The 14,750-nt window shown below is 47.2% G+C and overlaps 1 protein-coding gene across 7 annotated transcripts in view; it reads left to right on the top strand.

The window, feature by feature from the left end:
- UBE3B (ubiquitin protein ligase E3B) overlaps positions 1 to 14,750 on the top strand; it is a 56,595-nt gene that overhangs the window by 28,469 nt on the left and 13,376 nt on the right. For all 7 annotated transcript variants that reach the window (XM_001378470.4, XM_007490426.3, XM_056821598.1 and 4 more), the window contains 6 exons: positions 5,389 to 5,507; positions 7,183 to 7,297; positions 8,628 to 8,727; positions 10,919 to 11,038; positions 13,624 to 13,800; positions 13,934 to 14,044. In XM_001378470.4, coding sequence (XP_001378507.1) covers positions 5,389 to 5,507; positions 7,183 to 7,297; positions 8,628 to 8,727; positions 10,919 to 11,038; positions 13,624 to 13,800; positions 13,934 to 14,044 — 742 coding nt within the window. The remainder of the gene's footprint in view (positions 1 to 5,388; positions 5,508 to 7,182; positions 7,298 to 8,627; positions 8,728 to 10,918; positions 11,039 to 13,623; positions 13,801 to 13,933; positions 14,045 to 14,750) is intronic.

Raw genomic sequence — 14,750 nt, 5'->3', positions numbered from 1 at the left:
CCTCAGCAGACCTGTACATATCCCCTAAAGACCCACTGTGGGGAGGGATCAGCCAAATTGTCCTTGAAGACTTCCCCTTAGCTAGCTTGCTGTTTCATGAGGTGGCCCGTTGCACTAAGGGAGAACTCATTTTTCATTATATCAATTCTAAAAAGTGCTGCTTTGCAGCTTCTACACATTACTTCCATTTCTGCCCTCAGGCAGGCCAGAACAAATTTAATCCTTCTCCCCAGCAGCAACCGTTTGGATCTCTGAAAACAGCCATCATGTTCCTACCCAGGTCTTCTCGTTAGGCTAATGTTTCCAAGGCCTTAGCTTATCCCAGGGCAAAAACCAGAGGCCCTGTGCCATCCTGCTTATTAAGACTTAACTACACCCTAAGGCACCTTTGCCCCAGGTGTGGCCTGACCAGAGCCGAGGATGGCGAGACCACTGATCACCTCTCTCCCACAGGGACGTTTTAAATTCAGCAGCCAGAGGTCAGCTGACCTTTGTCCAGCTCCCCTTTCCTAGACTTTTTTCGAAAGAGCTGCTGCCTTGCTAACCCTCCTCCAACCTGTATGGATTTTATTTTGGTGGTTTATTTCAGAATGTTTATCTTTGTAGTATCACCTCTTTCAAATTTTTCATTTTGCTGGCATATAAATGTACCTAGACCCTAATAATTCTTTTTATTCCATCTTGATTATATTTATTTTTTATTTTCCTCATTTAATTCTTTTCCATCTTTGTAATTGAGTCAGCTGGTGGTTTGTCAATTTTCCCAAGCCTTTTCAAAAGACTTGTACTTGTGAGTTTGACTTTTTTTTAAAATTGGCAAGTGTTTATTTTTTTCTCCTCATCTCTCCACATTCCCTCCCACTGAAAAAGAAACCAAAAACTCTTCTAACAAATATGCATATTGAGTCAAGGAAAGCAATTCCTTGGTCATGTCCACAAATGTGTATCTCATTTTCCCTATTGGGACCTCTTAGTTGAGATGGCCAGCATGCTCCGCCTTCTTCCTCATTGGGCCACTGAAATCAGGCTTCTATTGGTCAGCGTTCTAAAGTGTGTTTTCAGTTAGAACAGGGGTTGTTGTTCTGGGTCTGCTCACTTCCTCTGCATTGATTCACATGTGTCTTTCCTTGTCATTGGGTGATTTGGGAGAGTATTTGGTGTTTTTTGTATTCCCACTCTTTTTTTGAGAAGTTGCTGTAAGAATCCTAGGCAGCTAAGTGGCTAAGTAGACTGAGAGCAAGGCCTAGAGATGAGAAATTCAAATCTGTCCTCAGATACTTTCCAGCTGCGTGACCCTGGGTAAGTCACTTTATCTAGCCCTTATTATTGTTCTGCTTGGAACCCATGACAGTATTGATTCTAAGACAGATGGTAAGGGCTAGGCAATGGGGCAACTATAAATAAATAAATAAAATTATAATAATTTATTTACAACAATATATATCATATGTATGTAATTTATAATTATGAATAGAAAATACTAGACTGGGTATTAAGCAGCTTCATTAGGGTTAGACGATTCTGTCTGAGGGAGGATAGTGTGAAGGATCAGATGAGTTCTCCTTTGGAGGAGAGGGGAGGGATGGGAAGTCTGGAGAGAATGAACGGTGAGCAAGCCTTGGCCCGGCCCAAGGAGTGACCACCCACAGAGGTGAGCTAGGATTCAGCAGAACAGAAGATGTTTTGGAAGCACAGACATGCCTCAGCCCTCCGTCTTCAGGCAGAGTCCTAAACTGCGTCTTTTTCCATGTGCTTTCATGAATGGCTTGTATGGAGTCGAAGGAGGCCCAAGTGCCAGATCATGCTAACTCACCAGATCAGTTCTTTCTGAGCCTCCCTTTCTGCATCTTTAAAAGGATGGAATTGAGACCTCATGGGATACTCAAAAGCAGTGACCCTAAAATCATTGGGAAATGGTTAGAAAATTTCAGTGTAGATCAGCAGAACAGAATAGATAAGCAAGAAACCTAGTAGGCCAGGATTTAGTTAACTCAGGGCTCAGGCTGGTAAAAGAGAAATCCCTGTTTGACCAGAACTGCCACGGAAGTCAGCTATGGGGGCTCAGCTTACCCCACTGACGCCGCTGATCTACAAAGATTTAGGAAGTGGCTGCTGTGTGCTGGGCAGGCCCTGAAGCTCCACAAAACACGCCTGCTGCCAAGAAGCTTCCTTTGTAACATCCAAATGGATAAATTCCTTAAACAGAAAGTCACATCATTTAAGAAAAAATAAGAGAAGAATCAAAAAAATTCCCTTTACTTTTATTTATTTATTTATTTATTAATTAATTAATTTAGAATCAATACTGTTTACTGGTTCCAAGGCAGAAGAGTGATAAGGGCTAGGCAATAGGGGTCAAGTGACTTGCCCAGGGTCACACAGCTGAGAAGGATGTGAGGTCAGATTTGAACCTAGGACTTCCCATCTCTAGTTCTGGCTCTCAATCCACTTAGCCATCCAGATGCCCCCTAAGAATTCCCTTTAGAACAATGACTGTAGGGAGATTTTACCCCAATAGAGACTATTATAAAAGATACTAGAACAGAATACCAGTAAGCCTGGCATGTTCCCCACCCCCTGCCAAAAAAAAAAACATGGAGCTCTGCCCTCTAACAGTGTGCTTCTTAATCCTATATGGTGCCACCTATCTATAACCTCCCATTAAATCCTCTACTGGGGGTAGACTCAGTATCCTGGGAATCCTTCTCAAGGTCAACATAGCAGTAGGCTTAGAGTTAGGAAGACCCAAAGTCAACTCCTGATTCAGACAATTATCTACATGACCATGGGCAATTCATTTAACCTCTGTTTAGCCTTAGTGTCCTCATCTGTAAAGTAGGGATCCTCATCATAATGAAAAGGAAGAAACTCACTGGGTAGGAAAGAAGTATGATCAAGGAAAAGACCATTGGGCCTACCAAATGGACCGAACCATGGAGACCTTTAATGAATGTCCAAAAAGTGTTCAAGTCTTACCTGAATTCTTTTGAGGGTTTTTAGTCCCTCATTTTCCTCAACGATGATTCACTCAAATCCATCTTCGTCCTCATCACCATCTGTGGTGGGGAAAGGCTATTACTGCCTCTCTGGTCATTCACCATTATTGAACAATGACGTGATTCTCTACATTGTTTAGCTGCAACTCTGTCCATGATTAGGGTATTTCTAGTTTGAACTGCCCTCACTTTGCTTAGACGGAATTATTTTCCTTTTCCTTTTTAAAAAAGAGGCAGTAATAGATTAGAGACTAAATAAATTTGCCCAAAAGTTACTCAGGAATTTGATGATGGAAATAAATCCCAAAGATCTCTAGATCCTTTCTAGATAAAGAAATCTCAATGTTAGCCATTGAATGTATTGACTTCTTTTTAGATGTATGAGCTCTGAGTTCCACAACAATGAAAGCAAGACATAGGAAAACAAACGAGCAAACAAAAGAGAACCCAGCTGAGCTGTGGGAGTCTACTACATGCAGCATATAAATATTAGCTCTTGTTATTACTGTCACAAGGGGCAGGATGACCCATGAAGTACGCCGTTGTTACCCTCTCTTCTAGCCAGCTGTGATGTTCCTTCTTCCATTTTCCACTTTCTTCTCAGGGTGAATTGGAGAAACTGAACTTACAGTAGAAAGCAGAGCTTCACAACTTGTATTTCGATTCTGTTTTCTTGGCCAAGGGGACTGGCCTTTGGGTTGGAATGGCCAAGAGATCCCTAATGTAAAGCATTCAGGGCTGAATGAAGTCATCTGGGCCAAAAAAACCCAAAACAAAACAAAATCTGCCAGCTGGGATGGCTGGAGCGCTCTCAGTGACTGGTGAAAGATTTTGGAGAGGGATACAGCTAGGTAGCACAATGAATGGAGTACCAGCCCTGGAACCAGAGGACCCGAGTTCAAATCTGGTCTCACACACTTCCTAGCCATGTGATCCTGGGCAAATCACTTAATCCCCATTGTCTAGTCCTTACCTTTCTGTCTGAGAGTTGTTACTAAGAATGTAAGGCTTAAAAAAATAAAAATTAAAAGTGAACTCACTGATGGTCTAGTCAGATGGATTCCGATGGAGTTTAATGGCCAGGCTCTTGAGTGTTTGATCACAGTTCCATGTTAGCTTAGAAGAGCGACCTGAGTGGAGTGGGGCAGAGATAACCTTGGCCTGTGCTGTGTAGCATCTTTATTCACAGTTTGGTAAAGACAAAGCCAGCATGCTTATCATTTGGGTAATTGATAACAAACTGGAAGGGATATTAATTATGCTTTATGACCAAATCCAGAAGATCTTGGCATTGAGAACATTGAGATGATAACATTTATGCAGTGCTTTAAGGTTCACAAAGCACTTTGCAAATATTCTCTCATTCAAACTTCACAGCAACCCTGGAGGTAGGTGCTGTTATCCCTATGTTATGGATAGAGAAACTGAGGCAGGCAGTAGTGAAGTGATTTGTCCAAGGTCACACAGGAAGCATCCCAGACCATATTTAAACTCAGGTCTTCCCCAGGCTATCATTGCCACTTGCCTAAATCTAATGAAATGAGATTTAATAGCAATAAATATAAATTCTTGCTCTTTGGTTAAAAAAAATTGAACTTCACAAGTACAAAATGGGGAAGATATGGTTAGTGGTTCCTAAAAAGATGTGGGATTTTTGAGGACTACAAGTTTAACCTGAGTCAGCAGTGGATTATGGTAGCCTTCACTCTCTCCCCCCTAAATTCCCCTTCCCCAAAGTTAGCAACTTTAAGAACTGGATCACTTCGGGCATTAAGGAAGGGATAGACCCTCTGCATTCTTGCCTCATCAGACCACATTCAGAGTATGCCAAGTTCTGAGTAATAATACTCTTTAGGCAGGACTTGACAATCAGGGGACATCGATCCGTAGGAGGGCAGCTAGAATGGAAAGGGGCCTTCAGTTCATTCCCTGTGAGGATTTGTCGAGGCTTCTTGGGATGCTGAGCTGGAGAAGAGAAGACTTGGGGGATACAATACTTGAAGGTGGCCATGTGGTGCCTCACGGGGAAGAACTAGGAGTTGTTGGTAGGGGCTTGACAGACAGATTTAATGTCAGAAAAACCTTTACGATGAGAGCTGGCCAGTAGGGAATTAACATTTATTAAGTACCTGCTGGATACTGGATACAGAGGCCCACCCCTCAGGAAAGCTGTATTGACCCACCCTTCTTGGAAGCAGGTTGTTATAGGCCTTTTTTCAGGTCTGTGTTGGGCTGGGTGGTCACTGACATTTGAACCTTCACTTCAATCCTGTGATTCCGTGAGCCTTTTCTTTTTCCTCTTTTGTCCTGTCAAAAGGGAGACTCCTTATTCCTGTCTTCCAATGGTTCTCTCCATGGCCAACGTGCATAAGTCCTTTCCTTTTTCATTTAGAATTCTCGATGACATTGAAGTATATGAAGAACAAATCTCCTTCAAGTTAGAAGAGCTGGTCACGATCTCCTCTTTCCTGAACACCTTCATCTTCAAAATGATCTGGGATGGACTTCTGGGTAAGGAGGAAAATGATCTCTTATTCATCTAAGGCCATAGGCATCCCCAGAAACCTGGGGTCCTTGCCAAAGCTGAACAGGGACGTCTTTCATGATGTGGGAGAAGGAACACTCCAGAGCAAGGAAGGAAGCAAGCCTCGTGTCCCAGTTCTGACCACATGGGTGTTCATGGGCACGTCTTTCCTCCTGTCCAAGGCCTCAGTTTCTTCCTCTGTAAAATCATGTGTTTATAGTACTTCAAGGATTACAAAAGACTTAACCACCCTTTGAGGGATAAGTAGAGCATACGGGCTATTTGTGCCCAACCTCTGGGAGAGCCTTCTGAGCTCTCATTGGTCTAAGCAGCCACCGTCAGACACGTAGGACAGCCATCAACCAACCAGGGCAAATCTCAGTATCTCCACCTTACTGAAACAGAGGCTGAGGCTCTGGGATGGTAAGGAACTTGATGGGCCCAGGGTCTAGGCAGTCTGGTCTATGTCTGAGGTGAGATTCACCCTTAGGTCTTCGGACTCTACGTCCAGGGCTCTCCTCCCTTTGGCTCCTACCTCTCAGAGGGTTATTGCTAACCTCATGAGATTGTCTGGGTAATAGGAATGAGAGGCAGCTCATCCTTGTCTGGCTTATTGGAAAACCTCTGGCCTTTTTTTAGACCATTAGAAAACTTCCATTTGCCTTCAGGAGTTCACTCTACTTAAGTGAGGAATGTGGCTTAAGAGCACTCTTGGTTGGCCGACATTGATAGGGCCACGTAGTGGAAAGGACTTTAGGTGTGGAGGTGGCCTGGTCTGGATTCCAATCCTGGCTCTTCCCAGGGCTCTCATGAGTGCATGTGAGGTGCTGGGTAGGAGGCGCTGGCCAACCTGGACACTCCATTTTCACTTTTCTCTACCTTATTGTGTCGAGGGTTATAAACAAAAGCAAGTTTTGCTTTGGACTAAGAGCTGATAACCCAGAACTTGTGTCTAAAGCTGGTGCCTAGGCACAGCACATGTTAGAATCAGACAAAAACAATCCGGTCCAGAAGTGCTTGGCCATTTGGGTCAGTGAGTGGCTGAGCCCTTGGCTCACAGGTCTACATCAGGAGGGGGGACCTTAGAGCTCTGCACAAGGTCCAGCTTCCAGCCTTGGTTCCCTCAGACATGGAACAAAAACAGCTTTATCTGTGGAGCTCTTTAAGATTTTTAGAAACACTTTCCAGCTTTATGTCATTGAAGCCTCAGAACAATTCTATGAGGTCATTACCTACAAGTATTGTTATGCCCATTTTACAGATGGGAAACTGAGGCTCACTGTCTTGAAAAGTCTGCCCTTGGTACCACAGCCAGCAAGTGTCCAAGGTGGGCTCTCTTGACCCCAAGACCAGCATTTTTCCACTTACACCATGCCTTGGTCAAACCCTTCAACTTTTCTGAGCCTCAGTCTATCTGTTTGTAAAATGCCAGCGATCCTCCTTGCCCTTTCTACCTCACAGGAATATTTTAGGGGAAATGCTTAGTAAGCCTCCCAAAATGCCAGGCAAGTCTTCATTGTTGTCTGTCTTTCCTGCCCTGAGCACACCCCCAGACCCCGGGGACAATCCCGCCCTACGTCTTTGGATTGTCTCCCTCAAGCATCAATCATGGGGAAGAAGGGAGCGGACGTGGACCATGAGACTGTCCCCTTTGCCCTGCAGACAATGCCAAGCCGGAGACCCTGGAGTTGTTCTTTTCGGTCCATGGGTGGCTGATGGTGTTGTATGAAAGAGACTGCCGTCGACGCTTTGCCCCCGAGGATCACTGGCTGCGGAAGTGAGTGATGGGGGGAGGCAGAGCACTGCCCCCCATTTGTGGTGGCCAGCACCAGGTCAGGCCCCACCTTGTGCTGACCCTTAGCCCAAATCAAAGGAGAAAGAGCCCTGTCCCCAGAGAAACGTGTGGCTCTCCTGGAGCATGTTGGTGGGGCAAAGGCTGCTTCTGTCACTTATATTAAGAGAATGAAGGCAGCAGTGGCTTAGGCAGCATTCCTTGCCTTTTTGGTGTCCTAGACCCTTGGGTGGGCTGGAGTCTGGTAAAACCTGTGGACGCCTGCTCAAAATCAGATTTAAATGCATAAAACCAGCTACCAAGAGCAACAATGGAAGCCAATTATAGTGAAATAAAGTGGCACTTTTTTTTTTCTATCCAAGTTCAGGGATCCCAAGTCAAGGATCCCAGATAGAGGGGAGGAAACCCTGGGCATGAGGCAGAAGACCCAGCTTCTAATCCTGATTCTGCATCCAAGGAACTGCACAGTAATGAGGAAGTCATCAACTTTCTCTCAGACTCAGTTCTACTTGAGACGCTGATTCTGTAATGCTCATATAGGACTGAGACATCCTGGGCATTCGAATCACTTTCCCAGAATACAGCTGGTCTGATATCCTAAAGAGCACGTATAAAGGAGATGGGATTAGATGATCTCTGGGTTCCCTTCCCAGCCTGAGGGTCGAGGCTTCCTCCTCAGATATACTGTTAGGGAAAACAGATTTTAAAAAAAGATCCTGCCCGAATCCTAGATAAAAGTTGCTTTTGGATGATCTGGATGGTCAAGTGGAGTGGCTGGTTCCATTCAGTTGACATGTGCCTCTCAAAATGTCCAAGTTGGAAAGGGCCTCGGAGCCCATCACTGTCGTTCCATCCTCAACAAGTGCCTGCCATCTGGCCTTTGCTTGAGGTTCCCTAGCCAAGGGGACACCAGGGCTTCCCAGACAGGCTGCCCCTTCCTTGGACAACTGCACTGCTAGGAAATGCTTCCAGGTCTCCAGTTGAACTCTCTGTGACTTCTGCCTCCTGGGGCCTGTTGCCTATAGAGCCATCTGGTTTTCTGTTATAGAATCTACCTGAAGCCTCAGACTGCTGTATCCGTTCAGTTTCTGCCCCTTTCACTTGGGGAGAATAATAGTTTACCCTTCCAACCCCATCAGAAGGTGGCGAAGGTCACAAAGTGGTAGAAGGTGCCCAGATAATCAGCCGTAGAGGAGCGAATCTCGTTCCCCAAACTGGTGGGCTTGGATATTCTGTTTGGTAGAATGCCCCCTGTCGTGTTCATTTGAAAAAGTGATTTTTCCCATCTCATTTGTTTATTTTCTTTTTTTGCAAGGGATCTCAAACTCAGTGTGCTTTTCCAGGAGCTGGAGAAAGACAGGAAGCGTGCCCATCTGCTCCTGCAGTTCATCCCTCACGTCATTCCCCACAAGAACGTGAGTAGCCTTCCCAAGACTCAGTCTAGACAGGCACCAGCATTTCTGTTGGAAAATCTTCCTGATTATTTCTGCGTCAGGCATGACGAGGATCCTTCAGCCTTCTGAGAAGGGCATTCTAAGAGTGGTGGACTGTCTCTGCTTTGGGAGAGAGCGGCAGGGCTTTCAGGGCTGGGGGCCAGGGAGGGCACAGGGAGGCGCTGACCTATGCAGACTTGAGTTTTGGGGGATGGCGGGAAGGAGATTCAGTGTTTCTGCCCACCTGGATGTTGTACCTGGCATAGTAGAACTTAGGACAGGGTCTGGGACGTAGTGGGCAGCCATGATACTCTGGACTCTTAACTGGCCTTCTGTTCATGAAAACAAGATTTACCACCAAGCCAAGGATCCAGGCATACCGTAAGCACTTACTATAAGCTGGGCTCTGGGCTAGGTGGCCCCGGCCTCATTGGTTTCTGCCTCAAGTTTTCCTGGATCAGTTTTGAGAATGATTTTCATTTATAGCTTATTGTTAACTGGGTTTGAGAGCAACTAGTGCTGCATCCAACTTCAGAGATGTTTTCTTAAGATGCTTTGAGTGTGAGGGCAGCTAGGCAGTATAGTGCATAGAGAGCCAGGCCTGGAGTTGGAGGACCCGGGTTCAAATGTGGCATTAAATACTTCCTAGCTATGTGACTCTGTGGACAAGTCACTTAACCCTATTTGCTTAGGCCTTGCCTTTCTGTCTTAGAGTTGTTACTGAGACAGAAAGTAAAAGTTAAAAAAAAAAAAGACCCTTGAATCTGACTACAGCCTCTCCTCCCAGACTTGATTTCCTATTCCTGCCTCTTAGCTAATCTGGTTATTCCCTACAATAGGACCTTCTAAATCCTGCCTCCTGGCCTTGGAATGCCCTCCCTCCTCCTGTCACACCTGCCCCAGAGGTCTTTGCTGAGCTTATTATTAGCACTCTCCCTTCCCCGCCCTCTCAGCTCCTGGGCCCTTTTTATTTACCGTGAATATGGACTGTCTGCATTTGGCTGGGAACATGTTGTCTCCTTTCCCCATTTATAAGTGAGCCAAACAAAGCCCTCTCCCATTTTATCTGTGTCCTGAGCCTAGGGGAGTGCTTGGGCAAATAGGGCCCTAGAGTCTGGGAATGGTGGAAGTCATCGCAGTCCAGTGACTGTTTACCAAGGCGCACACACTGTAGGGTCAGCCCTGTGCTGGGGCTCCAAAGCCAAGTGCCCCCAGAGAGACAGTATGGCGCATTTATGGATAAGCCGATGAAAAGAGGCAGAAGCCAGTAGAAAGGGAGAGGTTGAAGCTGCCCTCGGGAGAAGGGCGGATTGTTGGAATAAGGGCAGGCCTGGGGGAAGGCATCAGAGGATTCCAGAGACCCAAGCTGGGCCTTACTAGCTGCTCGGTGAATAACATGGCAAAGTCACAGCCAGGAAACCAGAAACTAATATCCCCAATAGTGATCTGGAACCAAACTCTAAAATGAATTATTTGGCAAGCAAAATGGCAAGTCTCAAAATCCCCGATGGCTAAGCACCACCACAGATGGATTCCCTATGGACAAGGGCTAATATTTATCAAATAGATGGAGAAGTGCAGAAAGGCTTAGATGGAAGGAAATGTGGCCCAGAAATGGGAGCGGAATGTGGCAAGGACTGTAATGAAATGGGCCTGTCTGGGCCAGCTCTCACCCTGGCTCTGCTTTGAGGCAACAAAGGTCTGTCTGACTGGACATGAATGGGGCGTTCCTGGCTCAGTTCAAGTCAGGCTTCGCCTCTGACTCAAAGACTCAAGTATTTATTTATTTTTTAAGCCCTTCCGGCTTAACATCAGTATTGTGTATTGGTTCCAAGCAGAAGAGGGCTAGGCCATGGAAGTTAAGTGACTTGCCCAGGGTCTCACACCTAGGAAGTGTCCGAGGCCAGATATGAATCCAGGATCTCCTGTCTCCAGCCCTGCTGCCCTCTCATCCTTTCTTTTTGAGTTTCTCTTCCCTGGACCGTTGGTGAAAGATCCACAGGCCCCACAACCCCCTCGCCCACACACTCACATCATTTACCATGCTGGATTTGCCACAACCAGCCAGGAGCACCCTCATCTCCAGTGTGTCCTGCAGTGGTTTTCCCCGGGGTTTAGAAAGCCTTCAGGCTCTCCGTGTGGATGACTCTGGGCCTGTCTTTGCTGGTTGCAGAGAGTGCTTCTCTTCCGGAACATGGTGATGAAGGAGAAGGAGAAACTTGGGCTTGTGGAAACCAGTTCTGCTTCCCCTCATGTGACGCACATTACCATCCGAAGGTCCCGCATGCTAGAGGTGAGTGGTGACCTAGCGCTGCCTCGATAACGGACGTGCTTGCCTTGAGCCTGCAGAGCAGACGGCCATTCACAGGTACCCATCTGGGTCCTCAGTCCTGGTTCCTGCCTTATTAGAACTTTGGGGCCATCACAAAGGTGGTGTTAGGCCTGTTGGATGCTGGGTAGGCTTTTTGGTAGCTGCTGCCCAACGCCTTGCTCATTGTTTGGAGAATCATATTGGTCGGGGAAACTAAGTAGTTTAGTGGATAAAAACCTGGGATCAAATCCAGCCTTAGACCTGTAGTAGGTGTGTGACCATTTGCCTCAGTTTCTTCATCTGTCAAATGAGCTGGAGAAGGAAATGGCAAACTGCTTCAGGATCTTTGCCAAGAAAAGCTCTAACGGGGTCCCAGTGTCGAGCGTGAGAGAATCATGTTGGTCTTCAGATGTTAACGAATGAGCCACACAGAATGGTTTCCCAGGTTCCCTTTCCTAGTGCTCTGCTCGGCTCCTTGCATCTGTTCTCTTGTCTCTCTTTGAGCTGCCAGGCTTTGAGACTTGGTAAGAAGTATGCCGGCTGTTCACACTGGGAAGGGTGTCCTCTTTTGGGCTGTGGCGGTCCCCTGAGCTCAGCACAGGGAGTCCCATCTCCAGGCCTGGCCTCCAGGGCCATTACTGCTTTTCATTTACCTAGAGCTTGGCTCCTTGGTGGACTCATTGGGTAAGCTGTTTCAGCAGTGGTTCCTGGGAGCCCCTGAGGCTCTCTTATGGCAAAGTTCCTTCCATGTTAATGTCCCACATGGCCGGCCCCCTTTTGTAGCCTCATCTCTTCCTGCTCTTTCTGATGCCTCGTGGTTTCCCACCTCTTGGCCTTTGCTGAATGTACCTTCTACCTAGATTGCCCTCCTCCACCTAACTGTACCCAAGTTTTTCCTGTACTTCATTTGCACCTTAAGGCTACTTTGCCGCCTGAACCCGCAGGATTCCAGGGCTCCTGGGGCTGGGAGGCAAGATGGCTTGCCCATGGACATGCAGCCAGTTAGTTTCATGGGCAGAATTAGAAACCAGGGCTCCTTGACCTAAGTCGAGGTAAGCACTTTCTATCCCCTCTGTCGACCCTGGGGCCAATATGAGGTCATTCCAACAGTGTGGCACAGTGCCACCTCTGCAGAGACTGCCTGGCCAGAGGCCTACTCCCCAGGCACAGACAGTAGCACTTAGAGCTGGAATGCAAGGGTCCCAAGAACTTTTCTTCCGCCCCAGAGACTCAAAACTGTCTCTTTCCTTCCTTTCTTTCATATAGCACTTTAAGGCTTACAGAGTACTTTGCCTGTATCTCGTTTGGTCTCACAACTTTGGGCAGTAGTTGCTATTATCAGCCCCATGTTATAGACGAGGAAAGTGAGGCAGAAAAAGATTAAGTGACTTTCCCAATAGTCCTACTGCTAGTACCCCTGAGATATAAGGAAAACACAATGATGACCCCAAGGAAAGAGCTCATGGGTGCGGCATCATCTCACAAAGTAACCTTAGACCCAATCATAGTCATCCCCAAGAACGGTGAATTCAGGCATGTGATGGGGGCGGTGGGGTGTTACCCTTAGGGGTGACCCCTTTTTCTGTTCTGCACCTGACTCACAGTCAACAAATATTTACTGAGCATCAACTTTGGGTGAGTCCCTGTGTGGGAAAGGGAGGAGGACAGGACACGGTCCCTGGCCTCCAGGTGCTCCTAGGCTAGAAGGAACACACGTGTGACTATAGGGCACAACATGCCAGGTCAGTAACAGAGCAGTACAAAGGGCTGCAGGGCAGGGGCAGCTAGATGAGCATCAGGCCTGGAGTTGGGAGGACCTGGGTTCAGTCTCTGTGTACAGCGTTCTCCTGGTCCTGCTCATTTTGCTTCACATCAGTTCATGGAGGCCTTCCCAGTTCCCATGGAATCCCTCCAGTTCATCATTCCTTACAGCACAAGAGTATTCCATCACCAGCAGATACCACAATTGTTCAGCCATTCCCCTATCAATGAACACTCCCTCGTTTTCCAAATTTTTGCTACCACAAAGAGCGCAGCTCTGAATTTTCCTTATGCTCTCTTTGGGGTTTAAACCCAGCAGGGCTATGGCTGGATCAAAGGGCAGACAGTCCTTTATCACCCTTTGGGCATAGTTCCAAATTGCCCTCCAGAATGGTTGGATTAACTCACAACTTCACCAACAGTGCATTAATGTCCCTACTTTGCCACATCCCCTCCAGCATTCATTACTTTCCATAGCTGTCATGTTAGCCAATCTGCTAGGTGTGAGGTGATACCTCAGAGATGTTTTGATTTGCATCTCTCTGATTATAAGAGATTTAGAACACTTCTTCATGTGCTTATTAATAGTTTTGATTTCTTTGACTGAAAATCGCCTATTCTTGTCCCTTACCCATTTATCAGTTGGAGAATGGCTTGATTTTTTTTGTACAGTCATCAGGACATTCTTAGGGAATTTGGCCATCAGCCTTGGGGGCAGCAGCATGTGGGAGGAAGTCCCCAGAGGTGAATCTGAAGGCCTCAGGAAGCCCAGCATTGCTAACAGGCTGTTCTTCTGTTCTGGACAGGATGGCTACGAACAGCTCCGACAGCTCTCCCAGAATGCCATGAAGGGTGTGATCCGAGTGAAGTTTGTCAACGACTTGGGGGTAGACGAGGCTGGCATCGACCAGGATGGTGTGTTCAAGGAGTTCTTGGAAGAGATCATCAAAAGGGTGTTTGACCCAGCACTGAATCTCTTCAAGGTACGCTACTGTAGAAGGAGGCTGAGGGGCTGCAGGCAGCCTGGAGCCGCTCGGGAGGTGGGAATAGAGGGGGCCTGGTCCAGGCCATGCGGCAGCCTCCTGACTCACCTCATGCTGTCCTTGTGCTTTGTAGACAACCAGTGGGGATGAGAGACTCTACCCATCGCCCACATCCTACATCCATGAGAACTACCTACAGCTCTTTGAGTTTGTGGGGAAAATGCTGGGCAAGGCCGTGTACGAGGTGAGCCATGATCGGAGGGGGCAGGGGGTAAGAATACTAGCTCTTTCCCTTCCCACCTGGGTGCCCTGAGGTAAGTCACTACCTCTCTGGGCTTTGGTTTCCTCTGAAAAATGTGAGGGGGTGGAGTAGATGGACACAAGAGCTGTGAGCTCTGAGATTGTGTGGTCCAACAATGGAAAATCCAGAGACTGACCCAGTCACCTAGAGCCCTCCCAAATGCAGTGGCATGAGAGGGGGGTCCTGGCATGTAGGGGAGTGAGCTTTGGACTTGGAGTCTTGGGGCTACGAAGTCCTGGATCCCATCACTTCCTGGGCCACTTCAGGCAATTGATGGCCTTCTCTAAACCTCAGTTTCCTCATTTGAAGCAGAGGAGTCACCTATTTAGACCATCAACCCCAATGGGTTGACAGGAATATCCAGTGGGGCCTCATTTACCTAGTACTTTGGGGCATAATGTACTCTCTGGTTGTGAGCCGGGGCCCCAAGAGGCTTCACTCCAGCTCTTCTGTTCTTCCTCTCTTTTTGGGATCCATGCCCATTTGGGGGGTGGGAGTCAGCAGGTGGGCCAGGAAGGCAAATAGGAAGAGGGACTTGCCTGGGCTCCAGAGTCAGGGGAAGGAGGAGCCCCTCATGGGGCCAGGCCAGAAGGAGGCAGATTCAATAGCTTTCTTCCTACTTAGCCAGCAGGATTCTTGGTAGGAATAA

Source organism: Monodelphis domestica, chromosome 3, assembly GCF_027887165.1.
Source record: "Monodelphis domestica isolate mMonDom1 chromosome 3, mMonDom1.pri, whole genome shotgun sequence".
Lineage (NCBI taxonomy): Eukaryota > Metazoa > Chordata > Mammalia > Didelphimorphia > Didelphidae > Monodelphis > Monodelphis domestica.
The sequence above is the reverse complement of the archived record's forward strand: the minus strand, read 5'-3'. Positions and strand labels throughout refer to the sequence as shown.